We start from the raw sequence: 19,675 nt of genomic DNA, 5'->3' as shown, positions 1-19,675 counted from the left end.
GGTTATTAGTTATTAATGTCATATTTTGTTGGACCCTTTGAGTTAAAGCTAGCAATCTACACTAGTACAAGCACACCTTGAGTTTTTTTATTATTATTATTTCAACTGCATTGAAGTGGTGTACAGATGCAAAATTATAAAAAATTGTGTTAATGTCACAATATGTGACTGATTGTATATGAGAAAAGCACCAAGAATAGACATGGGTTTGCATGGTGATTTGGCACATGTTTTACACCGGATGCCTTTTCTGGTGAAAGTTCACATTACATGGAGAATGGGTACAGGTTGTCTTGAACCAGGAACTTTTTTTTTTTTAAGTGCATGAACCAACTGGCCACTGAGCTGCCCCTCAGTCGTTTCTGAGCCTCAATAGTTTAATAGTCCCTGTTTAAAATCATTTAACAGGTGTGAACAGTAACATGTAATGATAGTTAAACTGTAAAAATATGACCCTTTAAATGTGTGTAAATATGTATAACTATACCTCTTTTCGAAACTCTGTTGTACCTGCATTAATGGTAAATGTTGCCTGTGTGCTTGCTCTAGGGGTTGATAAGGTTAGGCCTTACTCATGTGAAGCACCTTGAGGTAGCTTTGTTGTGATTTGGTGCTATACAAATAAAATAAATTGAAACTGAATTGAATTAAAAGACCACCAGATGGAGATATTGCTGCATTTGAACAACCTTAAGTATAGGCTGCTGTAGCAGACCGCCATTGATGACCAACCTGTTGCTTCTATTAACAGCTTTGCATGAATGTCTCAGTTAAAGGTTTTCAAGCATAATTTTATAAAATTCCAAATGTAATAATGCACTTTACTTTTACAGGAATATGACCGTGTCAATCATTGCTATGTGTTATTTACGTTACTGGAATAATAGTTTTTAATTTTAGAAGACTATTATATTTTGACAAAGTAATGCTATACAAATGACATAGCAACCTGTTCATTATCGTTTTTTACACATATTCATATTTCTTCATAGCATCTCATCATTTTTTAAGATGAGTCTTTATTCCATTTCAACTGTTCAATCTCATCACCTGGTTTTAATGCTTAAATGTGTTTCCATGGCTTTAAGTTTTTGGGATGTTGATTTAATGGAAGTCTCAAAATGCCAACTAAACATTGTGCTGTTCACAGCTGGAGCATATCCCCCCATATGATGTGGTTCCATCCATGAGGCCAGTAGTGCTGGTGGGACCTTCGCTCAAAGGTTATGAAGTGAGTAAATAAACCACTGAGTGGAATGCTTTCTTTATGCATCATAAATTTACCTGATTCAGAAGTATTCATATTAATGCTGAAAATGGAGCTCATTACATATATTTTAACGAGGAGACTAAGGGCTCAGATAAAGTATAGTTACATAATTTTACGTACACATTGACTAAAACCAACAAACTCGTTTTGCCTTACAGCACGTAATTGATTTTATTTATTTTATTTTATTTTATTTTATCAAACAATGTATGTAATAAGCCACTGTCAAAGACATTTAATTTTTCTTCACAATGACAGATTTGCAGTGGTAAATTCCATGCAAATTATTGTTTGGGTTGGTAGGGTTCTACAATAAGGAATAGTTTGCACCATCTGTCATGCTTAGTTATCACGTTACAGGGTAACATATACCACCTGTCATTGAATTCAATGGACATCGACCTTGTTTGACCTTTACTTTGGAGACCAAACATTCAACACAGTCAAAACTATTCCATTTATTAATTCTTTAATTTCAACAAATAATTTGCATCATTTTTACTGAAATTGGAGCAACTTTAACTTTTGACCCCTGTACAAACTGAAACTGACCTTTGTCACTATTTTTGCTGTTTTTACCCCATAACTCCAGAACATTCCATCACAGATAGCCCAAACTATACCTTTTTGGAATTGTTATGATCAGACAAATAATGTGATATAGTTTTCAACATGATTGGAGCATTTTTACATTTTGACCTCTGTGTAATTCTTCATTGACCCCTAGCTGGTTATAGCTACCACCCTGTGATGGTTATCATACATTTTTGTATAGGCCATGATACACTGAGGCTGGATTCTGAGTCGTTTGGTCACCTTCAGTGGTACCGAAAACCACTTTATTCCTCTTCACTTTTGAAAGAGATGTATTTGAATATTTCACAAATTTTGAAACTGTCTGCAGTTTGAAGAAATTGATTCTTTTTAGTATTTACCTGTTTGTAATCATTTTTGATTATACTATCAAAAGTCCAATGCCAACTTCTCGTCAAACAAAGCAAAAAAGGTTATGTTTTTGGTGTAAATGCTAAAAACACAGAATATTTAACAGATGAGAAACACTCACATTGTGTGTGCATTTTGCAGTGTGCGCAGTAGCTGATCTGAAGACAGCATAGTACATATACTGTACAGATAGTATGAAGGGGTATAATACAGGCCAACAAATAATTTTACCCCAGGGCATCCAACGGGTAAATAAATACACTCATTATTATTATGGACAATAAATACTTGTACGGTGACCCTGAAGGCCCATTTAACTGACTTTAACTGTTAGTTTTGTTGAAATAATGAAGTTGGTAATCTTGTTAGTTAGATCAATTGATGAGCACTTATGTATATTTGCTTTACACCAAGTTGAATGTGAAGGGTTTACTTGCATTACCTAGTAAGTCCATTAATATTTTACACACTGATAGTTACCTCGGCAGCCAAGTGCATGTTTTAGCCGCAGCTGTTGGTAGTATTCGACAGTTTATCCTCCAACCATCCATAAAATGATGCTTGTGAAAGCAGGCACCTCCATTCGCCATCCAGCAGGTGGCAGTACATCTATGAGATATTCCATTGGCAAAACAAAATTGCTCTTTCCATCATTCTGGTCTTTGTTTTTATTAAATATTCTATTATTTTGGTGAGTTACAAGATGATACCATTTATTGTTTTTTAGTTATTGTCAACACAACTAGGTGTGATGGACTAACCCGCTCACTCACACTCTCACCCACTCATCTACATTTTGGCTATATAGCATAAGGAATTTTCATAAGTATAGGCTTTTGTAACTCATGGCATCTTTTTCCCCCATGCAGGTAACAGATATGATGCAGAAGGCACTGTTTGACTTTCTCAAACACAGATTTGATGGCAGGTAGGACTTTAACTTTTATTGATAAACCAGAATTAAAAATATGTTGAGTTGTTTTTCCCCCCAATAAATTGTTTTATTGTATATTTTAAAATGATCATCAACTAAAACTTAATTTTTTTCTAAATTTGGCTTAGATTTTTTTGTTACTAAAGAGATTATGTTTGTTACCTACAGTGCTTTCTTGAATGATTTATTATTGGCCTTATTCAAAACAAATGACAACATATTTTTATAAAACATAGGGAAAAGGTTTGGCCTGAGCCACAATACAGAGCTCCTCATTTCTGATTGTTTAAGCGAGGGTTGTACTTACCCTTGCTTTTTCACTGGAAATAGGAAAAATCATTAATATAATGATCATTAATATCATTTGCATTTCAGTGATTCCAATAATGATTCTCCTTCTTGATTCCAGTCTTATTGATTCCCAATTTATGATCTCAAAATGTTTTTTAAGGTCATGTTTTGATAACAAAAGTATCTTTAGCCTTTCATGCATTAAAAAGGTATACAGCCTTTCAAATTTCAGTAAACTGACAAAATTTTGTTTTTACATTTTTCAAAATTACAGCTCATTTTAATGAAGAGAACATATTTATGGGGGGGGGGGGAGTTCCATGATGAACATTTTATTTTCTTTCCTACGCTGTCTGCAGGAGTTAGTGAGTGTACGCATGCACGAGGTTTTGAAATTAGAAGTTACCTTTGACCTTGGGTAATGTGTGCACTCATAGTGTGCACGATGATGTCTGAGATGTCTTGTAAACCACTTCAGACGTTTACAAAAACAACATTTTTACATTCAGAGGATTTATTTGTGCAACCGGGTCAAGCTGCCCTGGTTGCCCAGGTCTATAGATCTATAGACCTTTAATCATGGAATTACTGGGCAACCAGGGCCATAAAAGATAAATAGACACCCCCCCCCCCCCCCCCGTCTGTCTGTCTGTCTGTCCAGGATAAATTCCCATAATACATAGCCCTAAAATCTATAAAACGTTGAACGTAACCACGTTGAACATAACCAAAGAATTAATGCTTTAATCTATTCTCTTTATCTATTTATCTTTTATGGAATTACTGGGCAGCTGCCCTGGTTGCCCCCCCCCCCCCCCCCATCCTGAGGATGTCATCAAGAAAGCCTGAGTACAACAATTATAAAGTGATCAGAATTCTAATACCCCCCTGGGGTACCTGGCGCTGCCCAAACATGTTAGATTTACACAGAAAGGCAGCAGTTTCTGAGTGTTTTCCACCATGTTGGAAGAGCAGCCAGAAAGAGATCAAGCCAGCAGACATCACTGTGCCTCTCTACTCTGAATGGCTGTCACCATCTGCTTCCCAGCTTCCCTTGTGCAAGTCAGGCGAAGCGCCCACATGATCTATGACATTGCTGTCATAGACTGTGTGGGTCGCTGCCTTTGCTGCTGTAAGTAGTTCAAGGCCATCTGTTCTGTTTAAATTGTCCCATTTCAGGGGAACTTTTTATTTATTTATTTTTTCTAGACAGTGAGGTTTTTGGTCATATTGGCAATGTCATATTATGAATCCCCTATTTAAAGGCTAATAAATAACATTATAGTGGTACCAAAGAAATTTTTGCCTTAAATCATAAAACATTTAGTGGCTGTTAAAAACAGCCACTAAATCTGTGGCTGTCTGGATTTAAAAATCTGGGAGTTTTTAAATCTGTTAAAAACTCCCTTTTAACAGGAAGAAACCTCCAGCAGAACCAGGCTCTGCCCCTCCCTGAGCCTGGTTCTGCTGGAGGTTTCTTCCTGTTAAAAGGGAGTTTTTCCTTCCCACTGTAGCCAAGTGCTTGCTCACAGGGGGTCGTTTTGACCGTTGGGGTTTTACATCATTATTGTATGGCCTTGCCTTACAATATAAAGCGCCTTGGGGCAACTGTTTGTTGTGATTTGGCGCTATATAAAAAAAAAAAATGATTGATTGACTGTATACCTTTAACTGAACATTCCCAAACAGTATTTACAAAAATCATGGCAAAGCTGTGCATTAAAAAAAATCAATGAAGAAAAGTTGTTCCAGCTAACTTTTTGTTTTATTTGGAGTTCTTCCTTTCTGTGTTGTCCTTCTGGGTAGCTATCCTTGGCTTCACTGCAGGTTCTTGTGAGGTCCAGCTGATGCTGTCTTATAACACTCGTGAGCTCAGGGAATTTAACATTCACACATTGTACAGTCATTCAGATTGACAATGGGTGGCCTTAACTAATTGTTCATATTTGCTGCACAACATGGTATGAAGCTAATTAACTAATTAGCTTTAGTAACATTTGTGATGTCACCCTGGTCAGTCTTTCATGCTGTTTTAGCATGCATGCTAGCTTGTACTCAAACAAAGAGTCATGTTGATGAGTGATGCTGTCACATAGGCGGAACACGACATACCCTTGCAGATATGAAGCATTTGTCCGTAACCCATGCGGGGAACAAACAATTCTAATTGCACAGTTGACATCATGTTTTGTGCTGCCTGCTACATATAAAGCTTTTGTGGTAATGTCTCAAAGCTTTTTGAAACATTGCCAATCAATGTATTTTGAGCCTGAGTGTATCCACTGTAATGAGTGACATTCTGTTTTTACATCTGACATGTTTAAAAAAAATTCTCTTTCCTTACTTTCTGAAGGATAACTATTACACGAGTTACAGCAGACATATCATTGGCCAAGAAGTCTGTTCTTAACAATCCCAGTAAGAGGGCCATTATTGAACGTTCCAACACTAGGTCCAGTTTAGGTAAGAAAACCAACATAATCCATAGTTTGCAGTATATTTTACTTTAGTGAGTTTTACACTGGCCAATGCACTGTGTCTTGTTTCACCAGCTGAAGTACAAAGTGAAATTGAAAGGATCTTTGAATTGGCTCGCTCGCTCCAGCTGGTGGTGCTCGACGCTGACACCATAAACCATCCAGCCCAGCTCCTCAAGACCTCACTCGCCCCCATCATCGTCCATGTAAAAGTCTCCTCACCAAAGGTAGGAAGATACAACCCCTGGCAAAAATTATGGAATCACCGGCCTCGGAGGATGTTCATTCAGTTGTTTAATTTTGTAGAAAAAAAGCAGATCACAGACATGACACAAAACTAAAGTCATTTCAAATGGCAACTTTCTGGCTTTAAGAAACACTATAAGAAATCAAGAAAAAAAAGATTGTGGCAGTCAGTAACGGTTACTTTTTTAGACCAAGCAGAGGGAAAAAATATGGACTCACTCAATTCTGAGGAATAAATTATGGAATCACCCTGTAAATTTTCATCCCCAAAACTAACACCTGCATCAAATCACATCTGCTTGTTAGTCTGCATCTAAAAAGGAGTGATCACACCTTGGAGACCTGTTGCACCAAGTGGACTGACATGAATCATGGCTTCAACACGAGAGATGTCAGTTGAAACAAAGGAGAGGATTATCAAACTCTTAAAAGAGGGTAAATCATCACGCAATGTTGCAAAAGATGTTGGTTGTTCCCAGTCAGCTGTGTCTAAACTCTGGACCAAATACAAACAACATGGGAAGGTTGTTAAAGGCAAACATACTGGTAGACCAAGGAAGACATCAAAGCGTCAAGACAGAAAACTTAAAGCAATATGTCTCAAAAATCGAAAATGCACAACAAAACAAATGAGGAACGAATGGGAGGAAACTGGAGTCAACGTCTGTGACCGAACTGTAAGAAACCGCCTAAAGGAAACGGGATTTACATACAGAAAAGCTAAACGAAAGCCATCATTAACACCTAAACAGAAAAAAACAAGGTTACAATGGGCTAAAGAAAAGCAATCATGGACTGTGGATGACTGGATGAAAGTCATATTCAGTGAGGAATCTCGAATCTGCATTGGGCAAGGTGATGATGCTGGAACTTTTGTTTGGTGCCGTTCCAATGAGATTTATAAAGATGACTGCCTGAAGACAACATGTAAATTTCCACAGTCATTGATGATATGGGGCTGCATGTCAGGTAAAGGCACTGGGGAGATGGCTGTCATTACATCATCAATAAATGCACAAGTTTACATTGATATTTTGGACACTTTTCTGATGTTTAAGGATGATGAAATCATTTTTCAAGAAGATAATTCATCTTGCCATAGAGCAAAAACTGTGAAAACAGTCCTTGCAAAAAAACACATAGGGTCAATTTCATGACATAGGGTTAGTGTCAACGAGCAGATGTGATTTGATGCAGGTGTTAGTTTTGGGGATGGAAATTTACAGGGTGATTCCATAATTTATTCCTCAGAATTGAGTGATTCCATATTTTTTTCCTCTGCTTGGTCTAAAAAAGTAACCGTTACTGACTGCCACAATCTTTTTTTCTTGATTTCTTATAGTGTTTCTTAAAGCCAGAAAGTTGCCATTTGAAATGACTTTAGTTTTGTGTCATGTCTGTGATCTGCTTTTTTTCTACAAAATTAAACAACAGAATGAACATCCTCCGAGGCCGGTGATTCCATAATTTTTGCCAGGGGTTGTATGCAACACAATATAAAAAAGTGCCTCAAAGCAGAGAGCTCATTTTAAATAACAAGTTCACTTTTTATGACCTTAATTACCATATTTTTTGGACTACCCAGAGTATTAGTTGCATCTGTCCAAAAATGTACCACGAACAGGAAAAAACATACTGTATTTAAGTTTCACCTGTTTACAGTTGAATTGCATTAAATTTTTGATAAGTGGCGCATCTGAACTTTGGTTTTTGTTTTTTAATGATATATCGTATTTATCAGTCTAAACAGAGCCATTAGGCTCTTTAATACAGAGGTAGACTCATTTGTTAATTCAGGTATTTCATCACAAAAGGTTTAGTATCACCAATTTATAATACATGCACCCAAGTAGGAGGGAGTAAGTAGGATCCCCAAGACGTTCCAAGACTTTTGATCCACTCTGCTCACCCTAAACGTGGAGGGGGTTAGAAAAGGTGCCCTAAACATACTCTGCTTCACCTTAACCTGTCTAGATTACTGCATCCAAAGTGTCACTAGCTCTGTGGTAGATAAACAAAAACACAAGTGATGAAATTGGTACATGGAGCATACAAACCTTGATGGACAACAAAAATTTGGGCCGACCAGAGAGGCGAACAGCTCTCGTCTCACGTGAACTCCAGAAACCTGACCTCGACATCGTTGTCTTGAATGAAAGAAGAAGAGCAGGAAAAGCCAGCTAGAGGAGGAGCAAGGGGCCTGCAAGCCAGCTTTACCCACTAGGCGGCATCACACGTAACACTAACAGCCTCTATTCAATATGCCTTTTTAAGGCATTTTAGTTAGCTTGGGCAGCAGTATGGCTCAGTGTGCAAGAAGGTCCTGGGATCACTTCCACCTGGTTCTTTCTGTGTGGAGTTTGCAGGTTCTCCACATGTTTATGTGGGTTCCCTCTGGGTGTTCTGGCTTCCTCACACTTCCAAAGACATGCCGGTTAGGTGAATTGGAAACTTTATATTAACCATTAGCGTGAGTGTGATTGTCTGTCTACATGTAGCCCCACAATAGACTTGCGTCCTGTCCGGGGTGTACCCCGCCTCTCACACAATGACTACTGGGATAGGCTCCCCCTTGACCCTTAGTTGGAAATAATGTGTGTAGTGAAAATGAGTAAATCCGGAAAGTATTCACAGCACTTCAATTTTTCCACATTACAGCCTTATTCCAAAATGGATAAAATTCATTTTCCCCCTCAAAATTCTACCCACAATACCCCATAAAAAAAAACAAAAAACTAATAAATTGTATTTTATTTTTTATTTCAGTTAAGGACTGTTTTTGTTAATCTTCTGTTTTTTTCTGTTTCTCTTTTCCATTTCTTCAGTTTGTAAGAAATTCTTATAAAATTTTTAATAACCTTGTAACTCTTAGAATGGCTGCAGCAGTTGGTCACCCCTTTGAGTCTGGTCTACTTGAGGTTTCTTCCTCATTATCATCAGAGGGAGTTTTTCCTTACCACGTCACCTGTGTGCTTGCGTCAGGGTTGGTAAGGTTAGACCTTACTTGTGTGAAGCACCTTGAGCAGCATGTATGCGATTGGGCGCTATACAAATAAAAATAAATTGAATTGAATTAAGAATCATATGTACATAAGCATATCACAGCCTTTGCCATGCAAGCTCAAAATTGAGCTCAAGTGTGGTCCGTGTTTCCACTAATAATCATTGAGATGTTTCTACAGCCTTAACTGGAGTCCACCGGGATACATTCAGTTGATTGGACATGATTTGGAAAGGCACACACCTGTCTACATATAAGGACCATATATACATATACACTCAACAAAAATATAAACGCAACACTTTTGGTTTTGCTCCCATTTTGTATGAGAGTGAACTCAAAGATCTAAAACTTTTCCACATACCACAATATCACACACCGTTTCCCTCAATATTGTTGCACAACCAGTCTAAATCTGTGATAGTGAGCACTTCTCCTTTGTTGAGATAATCCATCCCACCTCACAGGTGTGCCATATCAAGATGCTGATTAGACACCATGATTAGTGCACAGGTGTGCCTTAGACTGCCCACAAGAAAGCCACTCTGGAAAGGTGCAGTTTTATTACACAGCACAATGCCACAGATGTCGCAGGATTTGAGGGAGCATGCAATTGGCATGCTGACGCAGGACATGTCAACCTAGCTGTTGCTGTGTATTGAATGGTCATTTCTCTACCAGAAAAGCCGTCTCCAAAGGCGTTTCAGAGAATTTGGCAGTACATCCCAACCAGCCTCACAACCACAGACCACGTGTAACCACACCAGCCCATGACCTCCCATCCAGCAGGTTCACCTTCAAGATCGTCTGAGACCAGCCACTCGGACAGCTGCTGAAACAGTCGGTTTGCATAACCAAGAGAATTTCTGCATAAACTGTCAGAAACTGTCTCAGGAAGCTCATCTTGCATGCTCGTCGTCCTCATCGGGGTCCTCACCTGACTCCGTTCGTCGTCGTAACCGACTTGAGTGGGCAAATGCTCCATGCACTGGTGTTGGCACGTTGGAGAGGGTGTTCTACTTCACGGATGAATCCGCGGTTCACAACTTGTTCAGGGCAGATGGCAGACAGCGTGTGTGGTGTCGTGTGTGGTGAGAGCGGTTTTCTGATGTCAGTGTTGTGGATCGGTGGCCCATGCTGGCGGTGGGGTTATGGTATGTGCAGGCGTTGTTATGAACGAAGAACACAGGGTGCATTTATTGATGGCATTTTGAATGCACAGAGATACCGTGACGAGATCCTGAGGCCCATTGTTGTGCCATACATCCAGAACAGCATCTCATGTTTGCAGCAGAGAATGCACGGCCCCCATGTTGGCAAGGATCTGTACACAATGCGTGGAAGCTGAAATGTCCCAGTTCTTGCATGGCCGGCATAATCACCGGACATGTCCACCCATTGAGCATGTTTGGGATGCTCTGGACCGGCGTATACACAGCGGTGTACCATTCCTGCCAATATCCAGCAACTTCACACAGCCATTGAAGAGGAAGTGGACCACATTCCACAGGCCACAATGTGACAACCTGATCAACTCTATGCGAAGGAGATGTGTTGCACTGCATGAGGCAAATGGTGGTCACCCAGATACTGACTGGTATCCCCCCCCCAATAAAACAAAACTGCACCTTTCAGAGTGGCCTTTTATTGTGGACAGTCTAAGGCACACCTGTGCACTAATCATGGTGTCTAATCAGCATCTTGATATGGCACACCTGTGAGGTGGGATGGATTATCTCAGCAAAGGAGAAGTGCTCACTATCACAGATTTAGACTGGTTTGTGAACAATATTTGAGGGAAACGGTGATATTGTGTATGTGGAAAAAGTTTTAGATCTTTGAGTTCATCTCATACAAAATGGGAGCAAAACCAAAAGTGTTGCATTTATATTTTTGTTGAGTGTATATAAAAGTGACCAACAACCTGATGGTCAGGTCACTGTCAAAGCTCCAGCATTCCCCTGTAGAGAGAGGAGAACCTTCTAGAAGGACAACCATCTCTGCTGCAATCCACCAATCAGACCTGTATGGTAGAGTGGCCAGATGGAAGCCACTCCTTAGTAAAAGGCACATGGCAGCCCACCTGGAGTTTGCCAAAAGGCACCTGAAGGACTCTCAGACCAGGAGAAACAAAATTCTCTGGTCTGATGAGACAAAGATTGAACTCTTTGGCGTGAATGCCAGGTGTCATGTTTGGAGGAAACTAAGCACCATCCCTACAGTGAAACATGGTGGTGGCAACATCATGCTGTGGGGATGTTTTTCAGTGGCAGGAACAAGAGGACTAGTTAGGATTGAGGGAAAGATGAATGCAGCAATATAAAGAGATGTCCTGGATGAAAACGTGCTCCAGAGCGCTCTTGACCTCAGTCAGGGGCGACGGTTCATCTTTCTGCAGGACAATGACCCTAAGCACACAACCAAGATATAAAAGGAGTGGCTTCAGGACAACTCTGTGAACGTCCTTGAGTGGCCAGCAGAGCCCGGACTTGTATACGATTGAAACATCTCGGGAGAGATCTGAAAATGGCTGTGCACCAACATTCCCCATCTATCGTAAAGCAAGAAATGTGTGTATGTGGCTTGCATATTTCTCTGACTGTTGGTCAGATTCAGCTTCAGTTTTGGATATGGCTTGTACGTGGCACAATGATGTGGCATCCTTTATTATGAAAATTTTTTGGATCAATTTCAAAACCTTTATTTTGAAGTCATCATCATTATTGGGCACTACAGTCTCATTTGAGGGCGGGCGCTAAAATATGATGTAATTTCTCAACGGCATTTTCTCTAATTTCTCTACTTAATTTCGTACTTTCTCTACAGCAAAAACATGCCATTGTGCTCTGGGTTTTGGGCAAATTACATGCGAACAAAGTGAAAATGCAAAGAAAAAGACGATGATACGGTGGGAAAGTGGACATGTGTTGCAATTTGTTTATGACCCGGAGCACAAACATGTCGAGACGGTTTTGCAGGTGAGAGAACACAGCTACTCTGGTTAGCTGTTTAGGCTAACACTTACCGACATCACATCTCTCATTTGCCTTGTCTTCCCTTCTCCACTGGGAACCGAAACAAAAACACTTTCTGCGACTCCTTTGGCCGAAAAAAAAAACCAGTACACCATTTTTCCATGTCAAGTTATGCTGTGTTTGTATTGCAGGAGCAACTGTCCCATAAGTGGTCAAATCCCACGATATCACACAGTGTTCAAACCAGACTGCGGTGCTCTATTGGCACAAGACAGCATTCTCACCCGCCAGAATTTTGTGTGAAAATGAATTTACTCCATTTTGCAATAAGGCTGTAACATAACAAAATGTGGAAGAAGTGAAGCGCTGTGAATACTTTCTGGATGCACAGTAAGCGTTGTGTGGGCCGCCAGAAGAGGAGGTACTGCTGGCCCACCACCAGAGGGCGCCCTGCCTGAAGTGCGGGCTTCAGGCACGAGAGGGCGCTGCCGCCACGGACACAGCCGGGGGTGACAGCTGTCACTTCATTATCTCTTGACAGCTGTCACCCATCTACACTTCATCATCCCACTCCATAAAGGACCGGACGTCATCTCCACCTCGTTGCCGAGATATCGTCTACCTTAGGAGGTACTTTAGTTCTCAGCCATTATTTTGTCTACCACAGACAGTGTTTGCTTGTGATATTTTTGCAGTCGGTTTTGTGAGTGCTTGCAGCTGGAGGCTGGGTTTGGACTGACATCTTCACTCCAAACTTTTGCTGATTGTCTCTGCTCCTCGCCAGCAGTACCGGATCCGACACGCGGAGACGGTGGCCACCTGGGGTGTTCGGGATTTGGCGGCTCCAGTATTCTCCAGGTTCGGTGGCGGAGGAAATCATGTGGTTCTGGTTTTTCTCAGGACAGACGTCCTCTATCCTCGAGCCTGCCCACACGTCACCCTTGTTAATTGGTTATTGTACACATTCTGTAATCTGCTGTGTTTGGTTGTGCTTTTCACAACAGTAAAGTGTTCATATTTGACTCTTTCATTGTCCGTTCATTTACGCCCCCTGTTGTGGGTCCGTGTCACTACACTTTCACAATAGTAAGTCTATATTCATTGTAAATAGAGAGAACTGGTGAGACTTTTAATACTGGATTTGAAGAATTCCACTGAATCAGACTGTTTTATGTCAGCAGCAGATTATTCCACAGAAAAGGTGCATGATAAGAAAAATGCTTTGTGACCTCATGCTGTGTGTCATGTAATGACACTTGACTGCGTGCACATAAAAAACTGCAATACCTTTGGTGTAGCATTTTCTTTCTTTCTTTTGTAACATTTTCTTTCTTTCTTTCTTTCCACGTCTTTTTATTCAGGTTCTGCAAAGGCTAGTGAAGTCCAGAGGAAAGTCACAGAGCAAACACCTCAATGTGCAGCTTGTGGCAGCTGATAAATTGGCCCAGTGTCCCCCAGTAAGTGATTCTTTATTTTTCTGTTTGGGTCTGCTTTCCCATCCATCCATCCATTTTCTTCCGCTTTATCTGGAGTCAGGTCGCAGGGGCAGCAGCTCAAGCAAAGCCGCCCAGACCTCCTGATCCTCACACACCTCCCCCAGCTCCTCCGGGGGACCCCCAAGGCGTTCCCAAGCCAGCCGAGAGATGTAGTCCCTCCAGCGTGTTCTGGGTCTTCCCTGGGGCCTCCTCCCGATGGGACGTGCCCGGAACACCTCTCCAGTGAGGCATCCAGGGGGCATCCGGAAAAGATGCCTGAGCCACCTCAACTGACTCCTTTCGACGTGGAGGAGCAGCGGCTCGACTCCGAGCTCCTCCCGAGTGACCGAGCTCCTCACCCTATCTCTAAGGGAGCGCCCAGCCACCCTGCGGAGGAAACTCATCTCGGTCGCTTGTACTCGCGATCTCGTTCTTTCGGTCATGAACCATGAGCCATGTATTCAATGTCATACAACTGTTGTGATTTTTTTTAAACAAAATGTAGTTGTCCCACACTATTGCCGTAATTTCCACCACAACACTGTAATGTCCCTTTAAACAGTTTGTATGAAAGATTGTTTGGGTAGTTTCTATGGAGATAAACAGTGACATCAGAGCACATGTATATAGCGCCAAATCACAACAAACAGTTGCCCCCAGGTGCTTTATATTGTAAGGCAATGGTGTGGTGGAAATTACATTTACAAGGCCAATAGTGCCCATAGTTAAAGAATCACCCACATATTTAAAATTATGTTTGTAACTTGCTTATGTACTGATCAAGTATCATGTATATTTCATGTCATTCATTAGTGTTATTTTTCACTGGCTGACCATCTGCTACTCACAGGAAATGTTTGACATCATCTTGGATGAGAACCAGCTGGAGGATGCCTGTGAGCATCTAGCTGAATACCTTGAGGCCTACTGGAAAGCAACCCATACCTCAATGGCAACCCCACTGAACCCCCTGCTGGGGCACAACCTGGGCCCTACCACCCTGACCCCATACCCGACCACCATCTCTGGACTGCAGGTGCAGCTCTGATAACTCATTGATCTGTGTCACCAAATGCAATAATACATTTATTCTAAGTTTAAACTCCGAGGACCCTTATGACAATATTTCAGTTGTTATTTTCATGTTTAGAATGTTTTACACCAGTACTTACGAATGGTTGCTAATCTAAGACCGCATTTCATGCCAGACCAATAACAAAGACCTACTGGTGGAGTTGGGGCATCGTTCAGCACATCATCTATTGTATTATTATCTTATACATGTACAAAACAGAGATGTGTGTCAGCCTTTGAACAGACTCTTGCGTAGCCTAACAGTAACCATGGCAATACCCCCCCCCATACACACACACACACACACACACACAGACAGAGTAAATTTTGCTGAGTAAAATTTACTTTCCTGGGATAACATTTGCTCTTAGTCTAAACAGAGTAAAAACACTATTGTAGAGCTCTCCGTTGCCGCCAACCGAACGGTCCTCCCCTAAAAAATGGCTTGCCCTGCCTCCACTGCGCATGTGTCATTTCGGAGCGTGCCGTTCATCTGAGACAGAGTCTCTTCACCCAAAGCAAATCAAATGGATTAATGGGATTATTAACCATCAGATGACAAAGTAAAACCTCTAAAATCATTCTAAAGTCAGTTTTAAGCAGAAACAAGGTCATTTTAAGCAGAAAGGAGGCGATAATCGGTGACACTTTGAAGTGACCGTCATGCAGTGAACACATCAGCTAGCAGCTTGTGTAGCCGCGGCACTCTGATCGCTTCCTCTGTCTTTTTTGATGAAATAATGCTGAATTTATGTGGAAATGATTGTTGTACAAAAGCTTCAGATATCTGTTGCTGAGGTAGATGATGACTGGAGTGCAGTTTGAAGTAGAAACGAGGCAGGACAGACCGAGTTTTAGGGCGGACCATGTGGTCGGCGACACCGTCTAGTCAATGCAAGTGGTTCTTCTCCAATAAGAGTTGATTTTGCACTATGTTGAGTTGATTTAGCCCTGAGTATATTTAGCCTAGAGTATATTTGTCTCTATTTAGACTGGGACCAAATGTTATCCCAGCAGAGTAAATTTTACTCAGCAAAATTTCCTGTGCACACACACCCACACACCCCTCACCCACACACACAAAACCCCTTACTCAATCCCACACACAAACACCCCTCCATTGGTCATATAGTGCTGTGAAAAGTATTGCCCCTTGAGCGTTTACATGTTACATTTTTAGGACATCAAAAAACAAAACAAAAATTCAGGCTTTGTATGTTAAAATTTCTAAAATTCTGCCCTTTAAACTCACAGTAATCTCTACATCATGAATTAAAACAAAAATCTAAAAGCCAAAATGATGGTGTGAGTAAGTAAGTGCCCCCTTTAGTATAGCACATGTACAAGCATCACTTTTACATCCAGTTTTCTTTGGACAAGTCAGGGGATGGATACATGAAATTCCCAAGACACTGATTATGTCTTGGACTTTATTTACAACGAATTGTGAAGAACTACAACAGCCCCCTGCTGTTGCCACCAGGGGCTCTGCCAACTTGATTCCATATCCAAAAATGTTCACCTGAGGTCACTCCATGAGTGTGCATAGGTTTCATGCTTTTAACCCAAAAAAGAAATGAAATGATCCCTACATTGGCCTTGCATCTCCCACTAGATGTCCTGTTGATCCATTGTTTGTATGTTCGTGTGTTTAGCAGAGCCAAAGAATGAGACAGAGCAACCATATGGGAGACCATTCCACTCCAAATGAACGACGTAATCTGATGGCATCAGATGAAAATTACCAAAACGAAAGAGCGAACAAGGGACGCAACCGCATGTCTTCTAGCTCACAGCATAGTCGAGAACAGCCAGACCCATACCAGGACTACCAGGACCCCTATCAGGATGCATACAAGCCACATCGTAACCGCAGTTCACCCGGCAGCTACAGCCAGGACTCCCGGCATCGACTCTGAGCCCACGTTTGTCATCACCAGGGCCTCAGGGGTCCCAATTCCACCCATAATAAATGCTGCAACAGAGCCAAGATGGACCCTTGTTGTACCATTTACCTATTGATCACACTAATTTGTCCTCCTGGTTGTTTCCTTTTTTAAAAAAAAAAAAAGTTTGTGTTCAGGTATGTTTTTGTCAAGCTGCCAGGATGACCTACCAGTAAATAGTTTGAGCCTTCGACAGAATAAGGTGCAACATGTCAACACAAACAATGTTGTTGTTTTCAGATTTATTTAAGTTCTGGGACCTTTTGGGATTGTAGTAACACAATGCTCAGCAGACGTGTAGCGCAGATGTGTTTTGTTGCTCGAGTCAACAAGCTAATTGTGGAGAATGTTGGGGTGGCCATGTTCCATGGACCAGTCAGTGGCACGGACATGGCACGGTGTCAGAGGGAAGACCTCAGCTGAAGGCTGCTGGTCGTCCTGAATCCTATCCTGGACCATGTACATATCCTCCCCGTTTAGCTTCCTGCATGCTGATAGATGGTCCACTTCACCGATATATATTTTCTACCCAAAATCCTGCAGACTCCATAATACAGTGTAGATACGAAGATCCATTTCCTAAATGAAATCATGTGACTGTGCACTGGTGGTGGTTAGTGGGTGCACAGGTGATTCCTGGCTGCTAGTTCTGGAAATTGGTGCTTCACATTCCAAAAACATGTTTGCCATTTGAAAGTCACTTTTAGCTAGGCAAGCTTTTCTGTAGTGTAGCTTTAGGATTGATTTAGGGTGAAAAGCTGCACCACCACAAGTAGAACAACTTGTGAAGGGTGATGGAACCTGGTCCGTATTAGATTATAGGGGCGGTGGGGAGGGGGTGCTGCTGCTCCAACAGTGAGAGATAGCAATCGCTGTGACACAGTCAGATGGGTGGTAAAATTTAATTGCAGGTTTCTGCTTGGCCTGCCATTTAGTTTTGTGAAGATGAGGACTGCTGTAAAAGTTCTGGGAATCATTTCTTACAGGAATGTTCTGTTTGATAATGCTATTGTTCTACCTTATATCATTTGGACTATTTTTTTTTTCCTTTGTATAGATGTAAACAAACAGCTGCTGCTCTTTAAATGAAAGCCGTATTTATTCAAACCACACATATTGTTCATAGCCAACAACTGAAGGCAGCTCTGTTCTCTTGTTGTGCCGTCGTTTTATTCCCACTGAAGCTCCCTCTTGTGGTCTTAGAGGCTCGAAGCATTTAAGCCACACGACAGAATTACGTTCCTTATCATTGTAGCTGGCATGTTATCCTGACGGCAGAGGCAATCCAAAAATACAACCCGTATAGGAACAAAGATGGTGTTTGTAGAACATTATGGAGTGCCAGCTCTCTCCAAAGTGAAAAAAAAAAAGACTTTCTGTGCGACAGCTGAACAATCAATGAAATAAGAATCCAAAATTCTTTTTAGTTGAGGAGCTAAAGTCAAAGACAATTATAATAGTTATAGTATACAAATAATGAATGTTGGTACGAATTAATGCACTGGTACGAATATTTCATGAAGTGAAAGCTGGAACATGCCATGGGGCAAAGCCGAGTCGAATGGTACTTTCCAGCTTCCACCGAATTAAAAACTCGTACCATTGAAAGAATGTACAAACATTCATTATTTGTTTTATGTAACGGCTAATATAGATAGATAGATCCTTGTCATTTGATATTATATTATTAATTTATAAACAACAGAAAAGGGACTTACATTTTGGTGCGTCACTGCACTGAGTTTGTGTACTTCCAAAAAAACAAGAAAAAGACTTTGTGTACCTCCTCACTCCTGCAAAAAATGACGTCAGAAATGTGTCCAGCAGTGGATTTGTTTTGTTGTGTGTGTGTGTGTGTGTGTGTGCGCGTGCATTCTGAGAATTAGCACCATCAATTAGCTCCTCCAAATCATCGTCTGTCAGCAAAACAAACTCCGCATGTTTCGCTAGGGCAGGGTTCGCAAATGTATGAAACCAAATTTGCACGCTAAATGTAAACAAATTGCACTTTAAATGCAACACAACACAAATGGGATGAATAATCCATGTCACGTGACATACAAAGCACCAATCAGATGACAAGAATACACTCAGGTGTTATATAATTTCTGATTATAAATTAGCACTAAAACAAATATCCAACAGTGATGGTTTCATTTCCCCCAAATTAGTTGTTAGTTGGTTATAACTTGGTGCTTTGTATGGAAACCAAAATATTCTGTGGCTTTTTTAAAACTCCCATTATCGTAATTTTTTTCTGGACAACCCACGCAAAAAGTATACGTCTTTTCATACTATTACACAATTTTATTTCATTAGAAATAAGCTACATACTGTAGAACATTCAGATATTAAGCAAACGTTTCACAGTAATTATAATATAAGGATTGGACTGACATCTTCATTGTCAAAATACGATAAATCTTGAATTGTCAAAATACGATAAATCTGACAAGTGTATTATCTTGTGATGCTAGCATTAATGGGATTTAAAAAGTAAGGTCCTCCAACAGGCAAATGAGGTTTTCCATTTGCTGTTTTTTGTGAGTCCACTAGATGGAAACCTGCTTTCAAAAAAGGTTCAAAGTGCACTGCACTTCAGTTTTTGTTTTTAGCCCCCCCCCCCCCCCCTTTTTTTTTTTTTTACATTTTTTTAAGAATAGTCTTGTCATCTAGTGGGACAGCAAGTGGTTATGAATCCTCATTTGGACATCATTTACTCTCCACACAGTTAACAGGGAGATTCTTTCGTGGATGGAGAAAATTGAGCGGTGTAATATTTAAATCATTCATATACTTGACAGTGTGTGTTTATTTATTTAGCCATATGAGTTATGATGAATGAAATATTTCACTGATGTGCCACACAGTGTCTATATATAGCATGTTTTATCAGACTGAGAAAAAAGAAATGTATATCTTTTTGAACCCTTTTAAAAATGACACTTTTTAATATTATATGCAAATCTTTATCTAAATTAAAAGTACAAACACCGACTTGCATAATTATCTCCTCTAATAAAACAAATAAATACAGTGAT

The 19,675-nt window shown here is 40.6% G+C and overlaps 1 protein-coding gene across 3 annotated transcripts in view; it reads left to right on the top strand.

The window, feature by feature from the left end:
* LOC117513757 (voltage-dependent L-type calcium channel subunit beta-4-like) overlaps positions 1-16,978 on the top strand; it is a 240,032-nt gene extending 223,054 nt beyond the window's left edge. For all 3 annotated transcript variants that reach the window (XM_034173992.1, XM_034174000.1, XM_034174008.1), the window contains 7 exons: positions 1,151-1,231; positions 3,085-3,143; positions 5,794-5,903; positions 5,993-6,144; positions 13,501-13,596; positions 14,465-14,650; positions 16,344-16,978. In XM_034173992.1, coding sequence (XP_034029883.1) covers positions 1,151-1,231; positions 3,085-3,143; positions 5,794-5,903; positions 5,993-6,144; positions 13,501-13,596; positions 14,465-14,650; positions 16,344-16,607 — 948 coding nt within the window. In that variant the 3' untranslated portion in view covers positions 16,608-16,978. The remainder of the gene's footprint in view (positions 1-1,150; positions 1,232-3,084; positions 3,144-5,793; positions 5,904-5,992; positions 6,145-13,500; positions 13,597-14,464; positions 14,651-16,343) is intronic.
* The last annotated feature ends 2,697 nt before the right edge of the window (positions 16,979-19,675 follow it).

The sequence above is a fragment of the Thalassophryne amazonica genome, chromosome 1 (genome assembly GCF_902500255.1).
Source record: "Thalassophryne amazonica chromosome 1, fThaAma1.1, whole genome shotgun sequence".
Lineage (NCBI taxonomy): Eukaryota > Metazoa > Chordata > Actinopteri > Batrachoidiformes > Batrachoididae > Thalassophryne > Thalassophryne amazonica.
This window is presented reverse-complemented; position numbering and strand designations above follow the sequence as displayed.